This window comes from Gopherus evgoodei, chromosome 9, assembly GCF_007399415.2.
Source record: "Gopherus evgoodei ecotype Sinaloan lineage chromosome 9, rGopEvg1_v1.p, whole genome shotgun sequence".
Lineage (NCBI taxonomy): Eukaryota > Metazoa > Chordata > Testudines > Testudinidae > Gopherus > Gopherus evgoodei.
The window spans coordinates 88547996-88570401 of NC_044330.1; the positions used below are offsets into that span (position 1 = coordinate 88547996).

At 43.3% G+C, this 22406-nt stretch overlaps 1 protein-coding gene across 4 annotated transcripts in view; it reads right to left on the bottom strand.

The window, feature by feature from the left end:
• The window catches only part of ZDHHC15 (zinc finger DHHC-type containing 15), a 34453-nt gene extending 19247 nt beyond the window's left edge, over positions 1-15206 (bottom strand). For all 4 annotated transcript variants that reach the window (XR_004002003.1, XR_004002004.1, XM_030575618.1 and 1 more), the window contains exons 1-5: positions 14985-15206; positions 7562-7588; positions 4090-4184; positions 3049-3169; positions 556-625 (exon numbers count right to left, since the gene is read on the bottom strand). Coding sequence is in view for 2 of the 4 variants with exons in the window: in XM_030575618.1 (XP_030431478.1) it covers positions 556-625; positions 3049-3169; positions 4090-4184; positions 7562-7588; positions 14985-15102 (431 nt within the window). In the remaining 2 variants the exon portion in view is untranslated. The remainder of the gene's footprint in view (positions 1-555; positions 626-3048; positions 3170-4089; positions 4185-7561; positions 7589-14984) is intronic.
• Between the last annotated feature and the right edge of the window lie 7200 nt (positions 15207-22406).

The window sequence follows — 22406 nt, forward strand, 5'->3', positions numbered from 1 at the left end:
ACAAAGAGATAGATTTAAGATGGCTGCTATCATTCCATCATTCTTAAGGCAGTCACCATGTTTAAGGTGGACTGTTTGTTGTTCTTGTAAGAGCTACTGACGTCCTTGGTGCTGTACAAGACAAAAAATGAAGATGGTTTCTGCTCTGGGGTGCGTACAATCTTTGCATTACCAATACATAGCAAAGGCCTGACATATTTAAAAAAAAACATTATTTTTTGAGTGCACTGACGGTGGCTAGTACCTTTCATAAGTTGGCAAACGTTCCAGCAGATTCACACCCATGCAGGCACTATTGTAGGAAACTATAACCACAAAACTTCTTAGGGACACAGAGTGTTTTGGGAGTGCAAATGCTGACACTTATGTGCATGTAGGTGCTGGCACACACATGTGCACAAGACCTAGCAGAAGCCTTTTGATTGTTTTGCCCTTATTGTGTGGCTGTTCTTGAACACAGAAAAACATTTGGGGACCTCTGTGTTTAAGACATTGTCATTTTTGTTGCTTAACAGTGGCTCAATTCACTGGTGTCAAAACATTTCAACAACTTACATAGCACAAACAGAACAGTGGTGACAACGGTCAGGTTTGATTAGCTGGCATCTATCACAGAATCGAATAGCTAAAATTAAACACAGAAGTATTAGTGTTAGTAGCTAGTGTTAAATAATGAGCAAGAAGAGAACACACACTTAACACTCTGTTCATGTTTTCATCCCTTCCCGCATAACTGGGTCCTATACAACTTGGCAGTTGATTTAGGCTGCCAGGCAAAAAACAGATAAATGGTGGTCCTAATACTCCTAGCGGGTGGCTTTGCGGTGAACGTATATCTAGCTCGAAGGTAGTTAAAAGAAACGTAGAAACAGGATGTGTGTACACATTTACATTTGTGTTGTGGCTTTGAAAAAAGCTCCATTTAAACAATGGCCTAGTACAAAAGTTGCATACTTCAGATCCTAAGTTTGCTGACTAAAGAATACACAGGCCTGAATGCTGCAGCAACCCCAACCATAGAACTCCTTTAGGCTTCAACAAGAGTTCCATGCGTTACTCCGGAGGGCATTCTGTGCCAAAAAATTAAAAATTCTGAACACAATGTTTTAAAATTCTGCAAATTTTATTTGTCAATAAATAAATGTGGAGGCTCCAGCCTGGCATTGGGAAGCACAGGCCAGTGGCTGCACAGAGGCAGGAGATCACTGTGCAGCTCCCTCAGGACACTGACTCAGTGGTGAGGCTGCATCCAATCCTGACACAGCACAAGGACTAGGCCTGCCCCAGAAACACCCCAGAACCTCACCCCTCTGTGCCAATTGCACTAGGTGTGGGCAGGCAGGCTCAGCAAGGCAGGATCCAAGTGTGGAGGGGCTTAGTGTGAGGGGCTCCAGGTGTGGGGTGAGAAGGTTCTGTCTGGGGTAATCTGAGTGCAGGTGGCTCAGTGGGAGATCCGGGTGTGGGGGGGATCTGGATGCACAGGGGTTTGCTGGGGGGTTCTGGGTGCAACATTAATGGGACTCAGCAGGTGGTCCAGATGAAGGTGGTTGGGGCTCAGTGGGGTGCGGGTCTGGCTGTGTGGGGCCAGAGCTCAGCAGGGGAGTCCGGGTGCAGAGAACGGTGGTGGGGGAACCTCAGTGGTGGGATCCAAATGCTGCGGGAGTGGGGCTCAGTAGGGTGAGGATCAAGGTGGAGCTCGTTGGGCCTTGGTATGGTGCGGATCCAGGTATGGGTGGCTTGCTGGGGCTCGGTACGGTGGGGATCTGGGTGTGAGCGGCTCGTCAGGATAGTCCAAGTGCAAGGGGGTAGGCCTCGTTGGGGAGGTCTGTTTGCAGCAGGGAGGAGATGAGGTTTGGTGGGACAGTCTGGGTATGAGGGAAGGGTGTAGATGCATGGGGGCTGGACGGAGGGGGGAGCACCTCCCTGTACAACGATCCCTCCCTCTGCAGCTGAGGAGCGATGACTGCAGGAAGCACATTGGGGTGTGTGTGGAGGGGGAGGGGGTGGAGTTTGCAGAGCTTCCTACAGCGGGGAGAGAAATCTGGGGGTGGGTCTGACACAGCCCTGGATGCCAGGCTGGGGAAGAGGAAGTCCTGCATCCTCCCCACCCCAGCCAGAACTAGCAGCTGAGCCCAGCACAGGGTAGAAGCCACCAGCCGCGTCTTCCCAAGTCCCACCCTCTGCCCCACAGTGATTTACCTCTCTGCAGGCTGCACTGCGCATCCAAAACATACTGCTGGGGAGGGTCACATGACCATTCTTGTGGGTTCCCTTTGCTTCCCTGTCAGAAAGTAATTTTTCTGTGGGGAAGCAAAGAAATCTGCAGAGGACAAATTCTGTACATGGGTAGTGGCACAGAATTCTCCCCAGGAGTAACAATTTGTATTTGGCTGCAGAACTAGGTCCATGAGGGACAATAACTGTTGACCTCATTATGGGACCATGTCCTGCAGTCTTTACTCAGGTCAAATCCCCTTTGAAATGGGAAAAAAAGACAATGATTTGGTTCTACACATAGGTGTAGTTTGGCTTCCATCTCTAAGGGGGCAGCTGCAGTTAGGCCAAAGGGGGCATGGTGGGGCAGGGGAACAAATTCCATGCCTGCTTGAGCTGCAATTTGTGGGGGGGAGGAAGGGGAGGGGAGGGGGAAGGAGGGGAATACCCTCTTATTCCCCCCAAGCTATGCCCATGATTCTACATTAATAAGTATATACTGGGAACCCAGCTACGGTCTCCAAACTATAAATACAGAAAAGACGACAACATAAGACTACTAAGCACCTGGCACTCTACTTGGAAATGGGGTAAGTGTTCAAGGATTTCTCGTTTTCCCCAATCAGGAGGGCTGGAGTAGGAAGCCAGGAAGAAAATCCTTTTAAACTAACATTATTTCCTCAGCATTAAAGTTCTGAGCACCCAAATCCTTTAGCAGTATGTCTTGGCATGAGGGATTTGCAGTTACTTGCCAGTATAAGCTGGATTGCCAGAGTACCATGCTTAGTAAGATTGAATAGATTTACATCAACAAAGCCCTCTGCTTTAGCTGACCTCCATTCCCCGTTCTTGTGTACACTGGCAACTTCCTTGCAATTTCGACAAGAATCTGCCTCTGCACCTCCGGTCTCTCTTCATTTTCATAGCGCTCTTTGTCAGCATAGGACATATGGAACTAGAAGCAGAAATGATGAGAGGACCAGTTATCCATGTATAGTACTGTAATATTTCAAAGGTAGGCCAGGTTGGAAAAGCCATTATCCTCTCACTACTTCCAAAGCACAAACATTAATCACACTTAGAAGGGCTTTCATTTATGAGATAAACAGAGAGATATTCATTGTTGGACAGACCAAATGTTGGGGAGCTAACTGATCCACTCATTAGAGACACAAACTGAAACTGAGGTCACAGCATAATATAATATATTAGCTTCACTACCACATATTGCCTTAGATGTTTTCTCTTCATTAAATAATTAAAATAATAATGATAATAATAACAGCGGCATTTACATTGCACTTTATGAGGCAGATTCTTTTCTCAGCTACATTAGTTCAAATCTGGAGTATTCCACAGACATAAATTTACATCTTTGTAACTAAGCACAGACTCTGGAGCTGTATTTTTAAAGTGCTGCACAAACATTCATTAACTCAATCTCATGATAGCCTTCTGAGGTTGGTATTTTGCCGAATATTTTACCAACAGGTATAACGAAGTTAGACTGAGTAAGAACCTCAGGACTGGTTAAATGCTTGGGGATCGAAGACATTAAAATATGTAAATTAATAATAAATCCCATTATCCTCGACCATTTAAAATCCTGTTCACTTCTAAACCACTTGAAAGTAAAGCAACACCATGCCTGCTGTAAGGTCCCTAGACAGCTTAATATAAACAATTCTCAGAACAGTTCAACTGCACTCTTTTTTATGGACAGCCACAGACACATTTCCATCTAGCCAGAAAGACTCATCAGTTGTCCTTGGAAACAGTCATATAGGTGGATTTCTTGAATTCTCCACTTTTCATCCACTGCAAGCCTAAGACAAGGAACAGAAAAAAGTGTAGACAGAGTACTTAGGTCCTTACCTTTTTATCTGGCTGCAGCGGAAGAGTAAAAACAGACTTCCAGTATGTCCACACAAAGAGCACAAAGATGACATGGAATACCATGAGGTAGGCCACTAAGAGAAGAAAAGAATAATGAATCATAAACAGAAGTCACTCTATACTCTTCACCATTCAGGGTGCTTCATTTTAAAAACATTATGCTCCAATAGAATTTTATATCATGGGAAAAATCAAATATCTTATGAACTGTTAACTACAGCTGTCAAAGCTCATATGAGAAGGCAAAATGGGAAACATTTCTTTTCAGCAAGTAGGCAAAACAGAAATGATCACAGCTGTGGAGCAAGTTTGCAATCCATCATATAAAAAACCAAGGTACCTGCAACAATCTTATTTCAATATACAAACTTCTTTACTTGAAAGAATTTGAGAGGACATGAGACATTGAAATGAGGCATATGAAGAGATTCAGAGGGGCAAAGGGCAGTTCTGATTCAGCTTTGCAAAGCGCTTGGATATCTTTTAAAATGCTCAAACACACTACAGTATGAACTACTGTTACATCCATGGGCAGTGGGTAGCATAAGCAGGGGAAGGCTGTGCCTCCCCAAACAGCCTGGCGTGGCCCTGCCCATGCTCCGCCCCCAAGACCCCTCCTGATTGCTTCCAGTTCCCTTCCTGCTCTTATGCGGCAGAGACGCTGGGGCAGGCAGGCTGGGACTGGTGCGCACAAGGCCCGGGGCTGGGGCCACGCTGCACTACCCGTCTGTCCAGCCAGTGCTGGGACCACATGCCTGCCCAGTGCTCCGTGACCGGGGTGCTCCAGCTGTGCCACCCACCCATCCAGCGCTGGGGCTGAGGGCGTGCAGGGGGAGCTGCGGGGGGAGTGGTGCTCCGGGCTCCAGCAATTCTATGCAATAAGAGGTTATACCTTCCTCTGAAGCATCCATGTTGCCCACTGTTGTAGACAGAACACCTGTTTAGATGCATTATTGATCTTTCCAGTGTGTCATTCGCTATATATATATATAGAACTAGAGTATAGTAATTTAGAAGTAATGTAGGATTCTCTGTGCATACCAATAATATACATAGTATGTATACATGTGATGGACTGAAAAAATTCCGAGATGTTGAGGTGTCCTAAAAGCTATTTTCCTTTCTCTGTGAAATAAACAGTAGCTTACTTCACAATCCCTCCAAAACATTTCCCCTGCTCCTTCCCACGATTTACTGAGTGACATCAGAAAAGAATTTCTACTCTGGATAGTGCAAAGTAGTCTTAAGCAAGTCATACTTATTTACAGGACCGGCGCTAGGGTTTCTCGCGCCCTAGGCGCACGGCCATTTCGCCGCCCCCCACGCTGATCCAGTGGAGCTGACGCAGTCATTCTTGCGGAGGGTCTGTTGGTCCGTGGGTCTGGTGGAGCTGCCGCAGGCATGCCTGTGGGCAGTCCACCAGAGCCGCGCGTGCAGCCGACCGTCCGCAGGCATGACTGCGGCAGCTCCACCGGAGCCGCGCGAGCAGCCGACCGTCCGCAGGCATGACTGCGGCAGCTCCACCGGAGCCGCGGACCACCGGAGCCGCGGACCAATGGACCTAGGACCCTCCGCAGGCATGCCTGCAGCAGGTCAACCGGAGCCGCCTGCCGCCCCCCCGAATAATCCTGGCGCCCTAGGCGATTGCCTAGGCTGCCTAAATGGTAGCGCCGGCCCTGCTTATTTAAGAAACTCATCTCAGAAGTAACAGAATTCACACTGGAAATGGCTCCCACTGAGGCAGATCCAAATATTCCACTGACTTCAGATTAAACAGCATACTGCAGAACAGCAATGCACTGTTTTGGGGGGCACATATTTTTAAACAACATAGGCAGAATGAAAGAGATGTAACTAAGGGATGCTAGTTACTTGGGAGTGACAAGCCACTAGCTCATTCTGTAGTATCCCAGCAGGATAGGGCAAGCACTCAGTCATTCTTAAACTGTCATTTAAGGAGATAACTCTTGCTGAAAGTTTAGTTATGCTGGTTGGGTGGCACAGTGGGGCTTCTCTGGGAAAAAAAGGGTCAGGGTGAGCAAACTTTTCTCCAGGGAACTTACATGCAGTGATTTAAGTTCACTGGCAAACTTTATAAATAAGATACACTTTGCTGGATCATCAACTTATTGCCCTATTTTCTACATTTCCTTTGTGATCACTTAAGATACTGGGGCAGTACTTTGCTGTAAAGAACCTGCTTGGTGCAGCACTGAAAGAGGAGGCCATCAGGGAGTGAGTTATGGCTCCCCAGTTCTCTGCTTTGGAAGCTGTTCTTATGTGTTCTGGCTGACATGGGTCCTCAAGGGCCAATCTGCCAGATGAAGATCAGCAAAGCTACTACTCCTCCCCATACCCTGGGATGGGTTGTGTGGGAGCTATGCATGCCAGTTGTAAACCTGCTGGGGACTCTCTCATGCTGTGGAAAACTCCAGCACGAGAGACAGTGACAGACTGCATCTCCTTTGTACCATTAAAGTAGCACAAAAGGGATGGAGCAGGACAGAGAATCTGGATCAAAGGGCCAAATGGCAAAACTCCCACTGACCCCATCGCATGGGGCTGGAATTTAACCCCGACAGTACATACCAATGGTAGTTCTGTCTAATCCTGCCTGCTCCTCCTGCCTGATTTATTCAGTGACCTTGCAGTTCTGCTTCTGCTCCATGAGAATAAACTTACACATTACTGAGTGAATTTGAAGAATGTGCATGCAAACAAGGAGAGTGCAGTGGTGAACTAGTAATGGGACATAAAACCTTTCACCCCTAGGCCACTAGCTGTAATTCATATAGAGACTGTAGTCTGAAAGTCATTATCATTCAATGGCTGCCCAGTGGCCTATGGAAAATGAGTTTAGTGGTCTTGGTCGAGAGGTGTCTATTTTACAAAACTATTAAAAGGGGCATTAACTGAATGCCTTGACACAGCAATGAAGAAAATTAACTGGGGCCACAGAGACTGAACTACTATTTAGAGATAGTGTTTTTACAGAAAAAGTAGGATAACGTGTGTGGAGGTAATTTGGGAGCATGCCCTGTTGCCCGTGTTGTACTTGTTCTGGGAATAAACAGAGGATTTCCACTTCCAGCTGGCACTTTTCACTAGCATGGAGAGAGGTTAGAACACTTCTCGATACATGCTATATACATACTGGTAATCTGCAATCGCGGGGAGGAAATATTGAAAGAGTATGATGGTTTAATAGAATTCTACAAGAAGTTATTGTTTGTGGTCTGCTGGAGTGTGGAAACGTTTGCTTTTAAATTTTCTTGTTACTGAACTGAAAGATCCTACTATTTGGAGATTCAGTGCAAATACCCTTTCCCTTCCTTCCCTTGAGAGCTGCATGTATATAAATATACAAAAAATGGTTTCAATTGCTTTCTTTTAAATAGATGTTCATGCACTTTCGGAACTACGGACAAGGTATTTAATAAGATTCACCTACCTTGTTCTACGGGATTGGTTAGAGTCACTGAAAAAGAAAAAAACAAGTATATGTTCATGCAGCAGATGAAATTCCCAAAGCAGTCTATAATCTTTTCTAAAACAAAATTAAAAAAAAAAGAATTTCAATATGTTAGAAGATCAAAAAGAAAGGATTCCCTATTTTGATCATTAAACCGTGATCAGACATAACACTACACCTGGGAAAGCATCTCTTTTCATTTATTCACTTGAATGGTCTCCATAATAAAATGTATTTTCCATTCCTACAAAATGTAATTTTTCTCAGGAGTCCCAATGGTATTGATGCCTGCTAGATAATCAGGGCTCCTCTAACGGCCTGTCCAAATAACAGCTTCACTTATTTACTGATATGCCTGCTTGGAGCTAGTTTCCAACTGCTTTCATTTTTACATTGGAAATCTTGTTTATTAATATCCAGGGATGTACAGTTAATTTTGTATCAGTGTAAAATTAAAACAGACTGTCATAGCCTCGCCAGGCAGCCAATCAGTGGTACTCTGCAATGACACACAGGGTTTTACTTGGACCCATCTAGCTGGGATCTGGATTAACAGGACACCAAGAGCACTATGGAGCTCACTGCTTGCTTCAACCTGCAGGGAGGAGGGTTACATTGCTCAACAGCTACTCTGAGTAAAGAGCAGTTGCACAGTGAGGAGATGGGGGAGAGCTGTGAGAAATTTGTGTTGCTCAGTAGTTACCCCTCTAGGTTGATTTAAGGAGCGGCAAAATTGGCAAGCTGCAATAGGAGATCTGCTCAGTTCTCAGCTGGTGGTTAGTGGCTACAAAGCTGAGCCTTGCTGGTGGATAAAAAGAACAAATTCTCAGGAAATGCACAAGTGTCGTTAGCCACAATACATTTTTGGTAAAGAAACTGAGGTCCAAAAAGATCTGTCATTTTAGCATATACTTCTACCTCTTCCCAAATCTCTCTCTCTCTCTCTGTGGAGGGAACAAGATTAAAAAACCTCTGTTACAGAAATTTTGGTGTTTTTTAAACTCTGTTACAAGTATGGCAAATATTTCTAAAGATGACTGTTGAATAAAAACACAATTACTCCAGGTGGGAAACTGAAGATATAAAGTTACACAGGTAACTTTACACATATGATCAGACATTTTGATACAGCTTAGCATGTGTAATTACAGCTTTGATTTTTTTGAAGGTTCAACACCTTTTGGCAAACACTCATAAACAAGCAAGCTTTTGGGCGGTGATTCATTTGCTCCAACAAGCTAAACCTAGTGGGATCAAGACAGTATTTAATAGGGAGACTTCCCCCAGGAAAACACAGGGTTCTACAGGAAGAGATACTGATGAATTAAGAGAAGTTGTTGGTACTATATTGCGGTATTAAGGAGTTCCTACTATTCTTGACTGTCCTGGGGTCATATGATTTAGATGACTTATAAATGCTTAAGTTAGAATGATAAGACACAAGAGATTGTGTAAATAGCAGGAAACATACGAGTTTAGGAAACAGGGTAAAACCACCTTGAAAATTGAGCAGATCTGATCCACATTTATCTAGAAACAATGGCTGGCTCCTCCATACCATTTCTAGAGTCATTATTCAGCTTCTGGGAAAACATCAATGCTCTGGTCCTTTGGAACTCTTAATGTTTCCAAAACAGCTGCAGTTTCTACCTGGGTAAATAAGACTTAACTACATCGAGTTTCATCTCATCAATTTATCTTATCTTATTTATCCATGACAGAACATAATTCAGGTCCAGCTCCCTATGTTGAGGGCAGGGCTGAGTAAACCTGGACCTTCCCTGACAGGTGTATGTTTAACCTGCTCTTAAAAACCTCCCACAATCTCTCTTGGAAGTCTATTCCAGATCTTAACTATCCTTACAGTTAGAAAGTTTTCTAATAATCTAAATTACTTCCTGTCCTACCTCAAAGCCCTCTTTATAACAGCCTTTAACACACATAAGACTGTTATCAGGTCCCAGTCTTCTTTTCTTAAGACTAAACATGCCCAGTTTTTATAACCTTTCCTCACAGATCAGGTTTTCTAAATCTTTTATCATTTTATTGTTCCCCTCTGGATTCCCTCAATTTTACAAGATCTTTTCTAAAGCGTGGCCCCCAGAATTGGACACAGTACTCTAGCTGAGGCATGAGCAGTGCTGAGTAGATCAGGATAATCACCTCTCATTTAACATTCCTGTTAGGACACCTCAGAATGACATTAGCCATTTTTTGCAACTGCATCACATTGTTGACATGCATTCAATTTGTGATCCACTATAATCACCAAATCCTTTTCAGCAGTACTTCCATCTAGCCAGTTATTCCCCATTTTGTAGTTGTGCATTTGATTTTTCCTTCCTAAGTGTAATGCTCTGCACTTGGTTTTATTGAATTTTGCCTTGTTGATTCCAGACCACACCTCTGATTTGTCAAGGTCATTTTGAACTCTAATCCTATCTCCCAAAACACTTTGCAATCCCTCCCAGCTTTGTGTCATCCACAAATTTTATAAGCACACTCTCCATTCCATTATCTAAGTAATTAATGAAAACACTGAACAGTACCTGACTCAGAACTGAGTGCTGCAGGACTCCACTAGAAACACACTCCCACTTTGACAAAGAACCATTGATAACTACCAGTTCACATGGAAAATACAAATTAGAATGAGATCTGAGATGTATTGCTTACGTTGATGAAGATGGCTTTTGTTAATGCCATGCTACCTGGTACTTTTGAGCTGTAGGCTATTTGAAATTAGCTAAGTAATCATGTTTTCACTCATTCATATTTGAATATGCAATATCCTCTTCCCTTTTCTTTGGTTCTTTGAAAAATCAGCACTACAAGGCCTCACTAGCATTACAAAACTGCTGCCTGGCTCCCTCCTAAGGCTCATTTTCATGCCCACACTAGGATCCTCCCAGGCATCCTAAGCCCAAGGTTCTGCTTTAGTGGGAGTAGAAGTTTTAATCCTATGGTTTTGCCACAGTTTGTTCTTTTCCCTCCTCCTTGACGTGGCATAATATTCACGCCTCCAGCACACTCATTCCCTTTCATTCTCATGCTGTGGCAGCATCCATCAGACAGTCACTGGAACCAGACCCCCTCTGAAGAACGGCTTCATATCCAGATCAGGTAGCCATAGCTGCAGTGATTAACAGCATGAGATATTCCCTCTGGAATAGAGCACATCACCTCTACACTGTTTCAAACTCACAGTGGTACTATGTTACAGAATCTGAAAGAAAAACTGTATCATGCCAAGAGTTTGGAAGGGACAACTTATTTCTCTAAGCATCAGTTTTCAGATATGTGCATTCCTTAGAAAAGCAGATTCAAATCCTAAGAGCATCAATTCAGCCATGCATCCTTCCAATACAGATAAACTGAGTTTCATACAATGAGTGTGAGAGAGAGTGTCTGTCAGTCAGGTGAAATCTTAGACATTGAGGTCCTGTCTGTTCTGCATGGGCTTTGAAGAGACAAATGGTTTGTTTGACCAAGAACACAGGAAACAAACTTCCTGTTCCCTCAGTGTCATTCTGTTTGAAACACTTCACCCAGTTTGTGGCTGCAGGACAATCTACAGTTGAAAAGTGCGATATTGGCCCAATTGACTATAATGGGAGTTGGATTTGATCTTATAAGAGCTAAATATTATTATTACTAAACTTATATAGCCCCGCTATCAAAACACTTCCCAAAACTCCAGTGGTACTTTAGGCATATATTTTGTTAACCTCTTTGGGATAGCAAACTACAGACTATATCTGCATAGATGGGGGTTACAGTCCCTTTAAATTAATTCTTAAAAGGAATAAAGTAAAAGGAAAATTAAAAAAAAGTCATGGGGTGGCTTCTCTTGTCCTGCATTTGTTGTTTCATTTCAACATGTAGTCAACTTCCTTGTACCAGTCCAACTGTAGAAAAACAAAAATAGATCTCACCATGGTTACTGTTCTGGCTACCACCAGTACAGTCCTGAGCACAAGACAAGCAAATGTTTATGCGGTTTCTCCACTCCCCTCCTTGGTGTTTGGTTCAAGAGCCTCTCAGGTTAGGAGGAGACCAGAAAGCAGCTCTTTCCTCATCTCAGAAACATCCCTCAGTCCTCTTGGTGACCTCTGCTTCCTTTATTTGGTTTTACCCAATAAAGAGGCACAGCCACCAGTTCTACCTCCCAAGAGCTTAACAAACACAGCTGTCAGCTCTTCTTTCCAGGACTGACAGCTCTACCCATCTCTTTTAGGAGCAGCATCTTCCTTTCTGCCTAGTGAGGAGGTTTAACTCCTTCTTGGGTCACATGATAGGCACATAAGTGGTGACCCATGAAGAGATTCAGGCTTTGTGATGCCTTTTAGGTGCCTAGAAAAATCACACAAATGCTGCTGAGATCCAGAAAGCCTGTGTTAGGTACTAAGTTCCTTATATAATGAAAGGGGAGGAACAGGCCCCTTAGACTGCAACCCATAAAGCCAGCATGTTCGGTGAGGAGCCACCTAAGCTAGCCAATGAGAGATGCTGACCAGAGGGGTCTATGTTAAGCCTGGCCCCTCTCACAGAGATAAGCACCTAACTATGGGCTGCAAGGAGGCATCTATCTTTGCCAGTGATCCAGGAACCAGGGGAAGATAGGTGTTTGGCCACCAAAGCTGCATGTGGGGCCCAACCCAAACGACAGGGAGACAGAAGGACCAGGAGGACTTCCCATATAACCTGTAGTCTAAAGCATAGGGTAATCCTGTAGGATGTTGGAGACCCCCTGATTCAAGTCCTCCATCCTACTGAGGGGTAGAAGGGATTTGAACAGGGGTCTGCCACCTGTCAGGTGAGTGCTCTAATCACTGGGCTATGGAGTCATTTTAACTCTTTCCCTGGTCCAATTACTATTTATTATTCCATTATTTAAATTAAAGTGGAATGCCTTCAATAGGAGAGATTGAGAAAGATCTATATCAGGATATTCCACAGTCTGGTGGCTAAGGCACTCACCTGATCTATCTCTGGTTCCCAGAGAAAGGCTGCAGTGCACATGCCCAGAGGCACTGAGCGAGTTTAGGTACCTATTGGATTAGGTGGCAGCCAAGCAGGAGTTTTAAGCACTGCAGTGATGCTTAAAAACAGGACTCAGGTGCTTATAAAAGGGACATAGCTGCCTAAATACCTTCATGGATTGCACCCAGACATCCTACCACAAAGTGCTATAGAAATGCTAAATACTCTACTATTACACAGATTATATTATTTTAAACTTGCCTGCAAACTTACTAATAATCATTTAGCCTCTTAGGTAATACTGGAACAAAACCATTTATTGTAGACTGCACTGATTGCTCTTATGAATTGGTCATTTAAGTAGCAAAAGCCGAGGTTAGATAAAGAGACAAAAGAAATTGGTCTGCACTGCAGAGAATCACTCACTATTCTTTATTTAATTTAAATGGAAACCACTGTCAAATATGGTTCAGGGTCCATTAACATGAAATTTCATTGGAGGTCTGTGTCTTCTCCGATCCCCTCAACTTCATATTTATTTTTATGAACCCATCCCCATAGCATCTGAGAATGTGACATTCAGATTCAACTCCACATTCAACAGCCAACAATACCAGTTCAACATCAGCTGAGAAAAGAACCCAGTCATGAATCTGGGGTAGTGGGATGCCTGGTGTACCACTAAAATTCCCCAAATTAATCCCATCCTGGAACTGGCATGCTAATGGGAAACACAAATATATCGATCATTAGAACAAGTCACTTTCTACATCTAAGGCTACATCTATAGTATGAGCTACAGGGTGTGATTCCCGATCATTTACACATACTTCCCCTCTGCTACTGCAGCTGTATATACATAGCAAGATGCAAAAAGTAGAGCTACCTCCCCAACTCTCCTGAAACTCATGGTAAATTACATTCCCTGTGGACCCAACTGTACCAACACAAGACCAGATGAATCATCCTATTAAGACTCAGTAATACTAGTCCTTATCCACAATAACTTCACAAATAATGGTGTCTTTCTGAACTACTGCTATTGCATTAGACAATGCAAACCCAAAGTTAGTCACTGTTACCTACTGTCTTACACTTCTGAGATGAGACTCAATGAAAGATCAGTGGTGACAGATGTTGTGTCCAAGTGACCACAGATGCTGACTGGTCTATATCTGGATGTGTCTCTTTTCTGTGTAATCTACCCAACAAGAATTTAAAGGGCCCATGTGCAAAGAATGTATTTACAGCCAAATGTACAGTTCAGTACAAACACTGCTGCTCTCATCCTGCATATTAATGCCAGTTTTACTACCATCATTATATTGTCAACGCTCATGGTATCATAAGTCTCAGAATATTTAGGGCTTTTTGTCAAACCCAAGCTCTTGGGGTCACACAATCATATAAGAATCTCAGCTTTCATTTCTTTAAAAAAGATTCTAGCATTCATGGTTGCAGGAAAAAGCTTGAGCCTTTACTCAAACCCCCAGAAGGTAAATAAAAAGCATCTAAAAACTATTATTTTTAGTTGCCATTATTTTGGGGTGCCCAAATAGTGATTTTTTTTAAAGCTTACGGTTGGCAGTGCTGCTGCCATCGTCATGGGAGAGAATATTTGTCTCCCCATCTGGAAGGGAATGAATCCCCCTCCCGCTGGGGCCAAATATTTAGACCCTTTCCTCTTGCCAGACTCTCTTCAGTCCTCCCTTGCCTTCTGGGAGACCCCACATATACACCCCCTCATATATAGGATGGGAGGGAATATGGGGGTGTCACCTTCTACTTCACCCCAGGTTACTGACGCTGCTTCACACAAACATATTTATTCATCCAGTGCCCCCTCAATCCTGTTCCCCAGTCTCTCAAGCAGAGCCTCACTCCACCTCTCACCCAAACTTCAGTTCCCAGCCCAAACGCGCAGGTCCCCCCTCACCCAGGGAGAGGCCCCCCCACTCACCCAGCCCACCCGGGCAGAGCCCCCCCTCACCCAGAGAGAGGCCCCCCCACTCACCCAGCCCACCCGGGCAGAGCCCCCCCTCACCCAGAGAGAGGCCCCCCCACTCACCCAGCCCACCCGGGCAGAGCCCCCCCTCACCCAGAGAGGCCCCCCCTCATTCACTCAGCCCACCCGCACAGAGCCCCCCCTCACCTAGAGAGAGGCCCCCCCACTCACCCAGCCCACCCGCGCAGAGCCCCCCCTCACCCAGAGAGAGGCCCCCCCACTCACCCAGCCCACCCGCGCAGAGCCCCCCCTCACCCAGACCCCCCCCATTCACTCAGCCTACCCGGGCAGAGCCCCCCCTCACCCAGAGAGAGGCCCCCCCACTCACCCAGCCCACCCGGGCAGAGCCCCCACCAGCCCTCGCTCGCCCAGCCGAGCCCCGAGCCCCCCTCATCAGCCCCCTCCCCCACTCACCCAGGCAGAGCTCGCACACGTAGGCGTAGTAGGACCAGAGCACCACCAGGGTGATGATAACGACCGGCACCCAGGCGAACACCCGCTGGCAGCACCGCAGCCCCCTAGACAGAGCCATCTTCTCCCCAGCCCCATCCGCATCGGCGATCCATAGAGAGGGGCTGGCGCAGGGCGCGGAGGCCGGCGACTCGGAACTCCACTGAGGAGGCCTGGCAAGCTGCGGCTGGCGGAGGTCCGGCGCCGCTGGCCATTGCGCCGCAGCGCCCCCTGGCGGGGACTGCGCTGGCAGTGCACAGCAAAGGCTGTTCCCACGGAGCGGGTGGAGCAGGAGCAAGCGGGGAAGGTGGCAATGGTGATGTGCAGCGTGACGGGAGCTATGCTGGTAGGTGAGACAATATCGTTCGTCTGCTGGACCAGAGAGAACTGGAGCTTCCTACAGCCAAGGAAGAGCTCTGGGAACGGCCAAAGCGTGTGTCTCTCACCAACAGCAGCTGGTCCAGGGACCGATATTAGCTTGCTCGCCTTGTCCCTAGCCTGGAGCAGTATCTGCTGCATGGAATACAGTTCCCCCCTTCCGCCCGCAGCTGTGACCAACTGAAGTAACCACAATCCATAGAAGTCCCTTTGTTTAAGTAGCCCCACCTGATTTTGCATTCTGCCTTCTCCGTGTTGAAGCACGTTAAGGGTCTCATAACAAAAATGTATTTATTAAGAATATTCACAGCAGCAAGGAAATGCATCATCATCACGCTCTCTTACAAGAGAAAAATCCCATGATTACAACGTGTCTAAACGAAAAGAAATGGAAAAAATACAAGATCAAAGCTCAGCTTAGCCGGCGCCTAGACTACTTTGAACAGCTTTTGGTGAAAGCCTATGAACTAGCAACAACATACAAAACCACTAATGATTATGAATTTGAACTGCTATCTACTTGAATGTTAATCTCTCTCCATTTGTAGTGAACAAATAACAGCTATAAGCACCACGGTCCATGCACCTTCCATATGTAAAAAACTACACCAGCTACTTGTGGACCTATTTGGTTCCTCACACAGTATTTGTTTTGTATACTGGAAATTGAATAAAATAACAAAAGCAAAATTATAGTATAAATTATTCCTTTGAAAAATTTACATCCTGGTCCCTGAGCTATGAGTGATATTATAGCACAAAACCACTACCTTAATTAGCACTGTTTGGCTCACCCGTTGGCAGTGTTAGCGAAGAGCTGAATGAGATAGAAATCATGTCTCACCCTTGGATATGGTTCTTGCAGTTCAGAGGTGAAACTGGGGGAAAGCTTGCAGAGCTATTGGCCCTTGTTCCTGTTCTGGTCTCCAGAGCTGGCAAGCTACCAGCACTAACTTCATTTTACAAAGAAGATTTAAAAATAAAATTATCAGTGAGATAAATCTCTCACTGAAATACCTTGCAAAATCCTTCATCTCATGAAGTGTTAAGCTACATTTAGTAATTCATCACACTATGTGAGGCCCACCAGGTGCATTGTGTGTTTTTCAACAACTAGGTATTTACAACCGGAAAGCAAACTCTCCACCAGATAGCACTAACACACTGTCAAGTGAACAGCAGTTTACCATTACAGTGGAGCAGGAGCACCACTATAATTAAGGTTGAAACTAATTTACTTATTAAGAGCCCAGTTTTTGTAAGTCCTCTACAACTGCTGTGTCTCCTGGGGCTCAGGGAGAGAGTTAGTGATTCAGATTTTAGGTCATTTGAGCAAGAGGTTCCCAAGAAATAGCCCCCCTGAAAAAAATCATGTGATATCAAAATTTGATGGTTCTTATAACTTTTTTTTGCACATACCCAAGGGTCAAACTATAGCTCTGATCCTTCCCAAATTGATACCAGCTGCCTGAGACTGATCTCAGCTGTGGTCTGGTAGCCACTCCCCTTTTAGGGAACCAATACTTGAAAAATAATTCAAAGTAAAAGTTGGATTTACAATGTAGCTTGAGCCAAGATGACAGGTTAAGAAAGTCATCTGTGCACATGCAACAGGACTTGGGGTTCTGTTGTAAGACAGAGTGTTTGTAGGCTGCTTGACATCAGAATAAATAGGTGGTTTAAAATGACATGCTGTAGCTGTTGAACCTGAGCACTGTTCATATACTGCAACTTTGAGTCTTGCTTACCTTTGGCAGGTTTCTGAGAATGCATGTTGTGCATATTAGTTGCTCTCTTTCTGCATTCTTCATAGGTTAATTTGTGCCCTCAGAGCAAAGTTTCCGGTTTAAAATCGGATATCTCCAAGTGCTCATCCATATGCATACTCAGATTTTACTTTAGAAGTATTGTCATGGAAAAGAGCATTTATTAACTAGAAGATGAAAGACTCTTATAAGCAGTAATATTAGGTTAATGTAATTGCTTCTTATATGTCTCACCAGTTTCTTGACCAATAGGACTTAGTGTGATCAAAGAAAAATAATTTCAGCATGATCACAGGGTAACAATAGGAGCTGCATCCATAATAAAGAACCGTATCTAAGAACTGGTATAAAGTCAACATTGATTTATGTGGCACCAGGATACTGCTGTCAGGCAAAACCAGTATCTTATGTTTATCATGAAATACAGATATGGAACAAATTTCAATTTTCTACAATAATTTGTTCAGTCTACACAAATCAAGGAATCAATATCAATTTCATCCCTCAAAGTGCAGTATTTCCCATGAAAAAAGGGTCTGAAGGAAACAGCAGACATTAAAATATTTTGTCACATTGCCCTTTTAAAAACAATCATTTAGCAAACCTCAAATGACATTTCTCCCTATGAAATGCTATAGAAAAATCAAGCTATGCACAAACTACAATATACGTTTAAAATGATGTATTAACCCAAAAGAGAAAAGTTTTGCAGACCATTTCATCCCTATTAAAATGGAAATTCTGGTGTATCCTTAAATGTAGTGATACTACTGCCCCTTCATAATGTTGCTGTGCCATAGCATTAGAGTCAGGGGCTGGTGAATATCTTAATTCTGTATTTCCTAGTTTTCAGAAGTTTAAATATAGGAGACCTCGACATTCTGGAAGGTGCAAGGCATACAGCTGGTCAACCTTAACTCTGTGTTAACAAAATGTATGGGTAGTGAATAGCTTTGTAATTAAAGCTGCACAAAAACAAAAAAAAATGACATTTTTCAAAAAATTAAAAAATGTTTTGTTTCAAAATTTGAAAAAGAATTAGATAAAAAAATATTCATCACATTTTTACTGAAAAATTTCAGCTTCAAAATTTTTGGTTTTCTATTTTTTCCCCTTATTTCTCCTTTCTCTGCCTTTTTTTCCATTTTGCTTCTGAAAATCAGAGGGGACAAAAGGTGAAGTTAAAGAAAAACTGAAAAGGCAATTTTGTTTTGTTTTTTAGTTAAAAAAATCAACATTAAGGAAAAAATGAAATTTTCATTTTTTTCCTTAATAACATTTTTTATTTTACATTTGAAAACTTTCAACCAGCTTTATCTGAAATGCATTGACAAACACCACATATACTTGGCATATTGGCTCTAAATTCTCCAGCAATGTTGATTGATTACACAACCATTCAATTGCCTGCAATGTAAAGAAACTGTTCTGGAAAAAAAGCTACCATGTAAAACTAGAACACTGAAAATAAATATTTTTTATCTGCAGCATAATTAAGGAATAGCACCCTGCCTTATACAGTCTTCTGAAACTGCTTGCCATAGCAAGACCCCCAGTGGGATATCAAAAGTCTTCCTTCCCTTCATACACTGTCCCAGCTTAGTTAAGATCCCCTGTCAGACTTCTGCCACAAGCTTTTAGCACTAAAACATCTCAGGCCCCAATTCTGCAAGGATTTATGCATGTGCAGTGACTTCAATGGCACTACTCAGAGGCCATAAAGTTAAGTATGTGTAAATACTTGTAGGACTGGGGTCTTAGTACCTCAGACAGGTTTTGTTTCCTCCCTTCTTCAGGATGTGGAGTGGATGTGTGGCAGTAGTCCGAGGTGTGTGTGTCTTTGGAAAGCTGGGTAAGACTAGAGGGAGACACTTATGGTGAGGACTGGCATGGAGGTGAAGGATCCAGGAAGATGTGAATGCTCACATTAGTTCACCTTTAAAACTTGAGCTACTTTTATGGCTAGAGTTTTAAATGTCATCAACCTGAATCCAGCTCACATTTGTAATGTGTAAGAATGAGGAGAAATGGAAATGTACCAGTGAAGAAAAACATCCATGAAAATCCTTTGAGGACTTTACTCAGAAAATGCATTCTGAAGTCTATGTGAGTTTTGCCTGGGTTTGGTCCACTAAGATAATGCTATCATAGGTTGATCTCGTGTGCGTACTATAAGAGAAAAAAGTCAAAAATAAAGCAGTAACATTTTAATAATCACACACACTTTTATCTCAGTTAATTTTACATTTTAAAAGCAAAAACATTATCGAAGAATAAGGAGAGAATATGCTCTGGGCCTCAACAACCTGTCCTGCAACCTTAATAGAATCAAAGAAAACCTGAGAGTCAAACAAGGAGGCTAAGTCTGTAATAGCAATAAACATGGACAGTGAGATGCATCTTACAGCACTTTCTACATTGAGCCAGAGGAGTGGGTCAGATACATAAGAATGGCCCTACTGGATCAGACCAAAGGTCTATTTAGCCCAGTATCCTGTCTTCCAACAGTGGCTAATGCCAGGTGCCCCGGAGGGAATGAACAGAACAGGTGATCCATCCCCTGTCACCCATTCCCAGCTTCTAGCAAACAGACACTAGGGACACCATCCCTGATCATCCTGGCTAATAGCAATTGATGGACCTATCCTCCATGAATTTATCTAGTTCTTTTTTGAACCCTGTTATAGTCTTGGCCTTCACAACATCCTCTGGCAAGGAGTGTCACGGGTTGACTGTGCATTGTGTGAAAAAATACTTCCTTTGTTTGTTTTAAACCTGTTGCCTATTAATTTCATTTGGTGACCCCTAGTTCTTGTGTTATGATGAGTAAATAACACTTCCATATTTACTTTCTCCACACCAGTCATGATTTTACAGACCTCTGTCATATCCCCCCTTAGTCATCTTTTTTCCAACCTGAAAAGTCCCAGTCTTATTAATCTCTCCTCATATGGCAGATGCTCCATACCCCTAATCATTTTTGTTGCCCTTTTCTGAATCTTTTCCAGTTACAATATATCTTTTTGAGATGGGGTGACCACATCTGCACACAGTATTCAAGATGTGGGCATATCATGTGCGATGGGTTGGATCACAGAACCCCCCTTGGGAGCTGCTACCTGATGTGCCAAGATTACTTCTGACCCTGGTTTCCTGCCCCGTCAGCTTAGGACTTCAGTGCCCTGCCTGGTTTGAGCCAGACTTGCTAGCCTGCTGCAAACCCAGATCCAGGTCTGAATCACGTCCCCTAACAGCTGTAGGCTTATCTGAAAGCAGTTTACAGAAGTTTAACCCCAGAAAAATCTGTTTTACCCTGTATAAAGCTTAATACAGGGTAAACTCATGAATTGTTCACCCTCTATAACACTGACAGAGAGGTATGCACAGCTCTTTGCCTCACCCCCAGGTATTAATACATACTCTGGGTTAATTAATAAGTAAAAAGTGATTTTATTAAATACTGAAGATAGGATTTAAGTGGTTCTAAATAGTAACAGACAGAACAAAGTAAGTCACCAAGCAAAATAAAATAAAAAATGCAAATCTATGTCTAATCAAACTGAATACAGATTATCTAACCCTTAGAGATGCTTCAGTAAGTTTTTTCCTCAGACTGGACATCTTCCGGGCTTGGGCACAATTCTTTCCCCTGGTACAGCTCTTGTTCCAGCTCAGGTGGTAGCTAAGGGATTCTTCATGATGACTCTCCCCATTGTTTTGTTCTACCCATTTATATATCTTTTGCATAAGGCGGGAATCTTTTGTCCCTCTGGGTTCCCCACCCCCTCCTTCTCAATGGAAAGACACCAGGTCAAAGATGTTCAGATGTTCAGTTCAGGTGACACGATCACATGTCACCGTAAGACTTCAAGCCTTCATTCCTCCAGCTTGACTCACAGGAAGGCCTGCCTGCAAACAGACCCATCCACAGTCAATTGTTCTGGTTGATCGGAGCCATCAAGATTCCAAACCACCATTAATGGCCCACACTTTGCATAATTACAATAGGCCCTCAGAGTTATATTTTGTATTTCTAGTTTCTATACATGAGTGATACATTTATACAAATAGGATGACCACATTCAGTAGGGCATAAGCTTTGTAATGATACCTTACAAGAGACCTTTTGCATGAAGCATATTCCAGTTACATTATATTCACTCATTAGCAGATATTTATAAAATCATATACAGTGCAACGTCACACCATGGATTTATATAGAGGCAATATGATATTTTATGTCTTATTATCTATCCCTTTCTTAACGATTCCCAACATTCTGTTAACTTTTTTGACTGCCACTGAACATTGAGTGGATGTTTTAAAAGAACTATCCACAATGACTCCAAGATCTCTTTCTTGAGTGGTAACAGCTAATTTAGACCCATAATTTTATATGTATAGCTGGGATTATATTTTCTAGTGTGCATTACTTTCCATTTATCAACACTGAATTTCATCTGCCATTTTGTTGTCTAGTCATCCAGTTTTGAGAGAACCTTCTGTAGATCTTTGCAGTCTGCCTGGGACTTAACTGTCTTGAGTAGTTTTGTATCATCTGCAAATTTTGCCACCTCACTGTTTACCCTATTTCCAGCTCATTTATGAATATGTTGAATAGGACTGGGTCCTGTACAGACCCCTGGGGGTCACCACTATTTACCTCTCTCCATTCTGAAAACTGACCATTTATTCCTACCCTTTGTTTCCTATCTTTTAACCAGTTACCAATCCATGAGAGGACCTTCCCTCTTATCCCATGACTGCTTACTTTGTGTAAGAGCCTTTGGTGAGGGACCTTGTTGAAGGTTTTCTGAAAAACAAAATACACTATATCCACTTGTCCACATACTTGACCCCCTCAAAGACTTCTAGTAGATTGGTGAGACATGATTTCCCTTTAAAAAACATGTTAACTGTTCCGCAACAAATTACGTTCATTTATGTGTTTGACAATTTTGTTCTTTACTATAGTTTCAACCAATTTGCCTGGTACTGAAGTCAGGTTTAACGGCCTGTAATTGCTGGGATCAGCTCTGGAGACTTTTTTTAAAATTGGCATCACATTAGCTATCCTCCAGTTATTTGGTACAGAAGCTGATGTAAATGATAGGTTACAGACTACAATTAGTAGTGCTACAGTTTCACATTTGAGTTCCTTCAGAATGCTCTGCCCCAGCTTCCCCAAGTCTCATCCTTGGGATGGTTAGATTAAGCATTCCAGACAAATGGAAATGCCAGA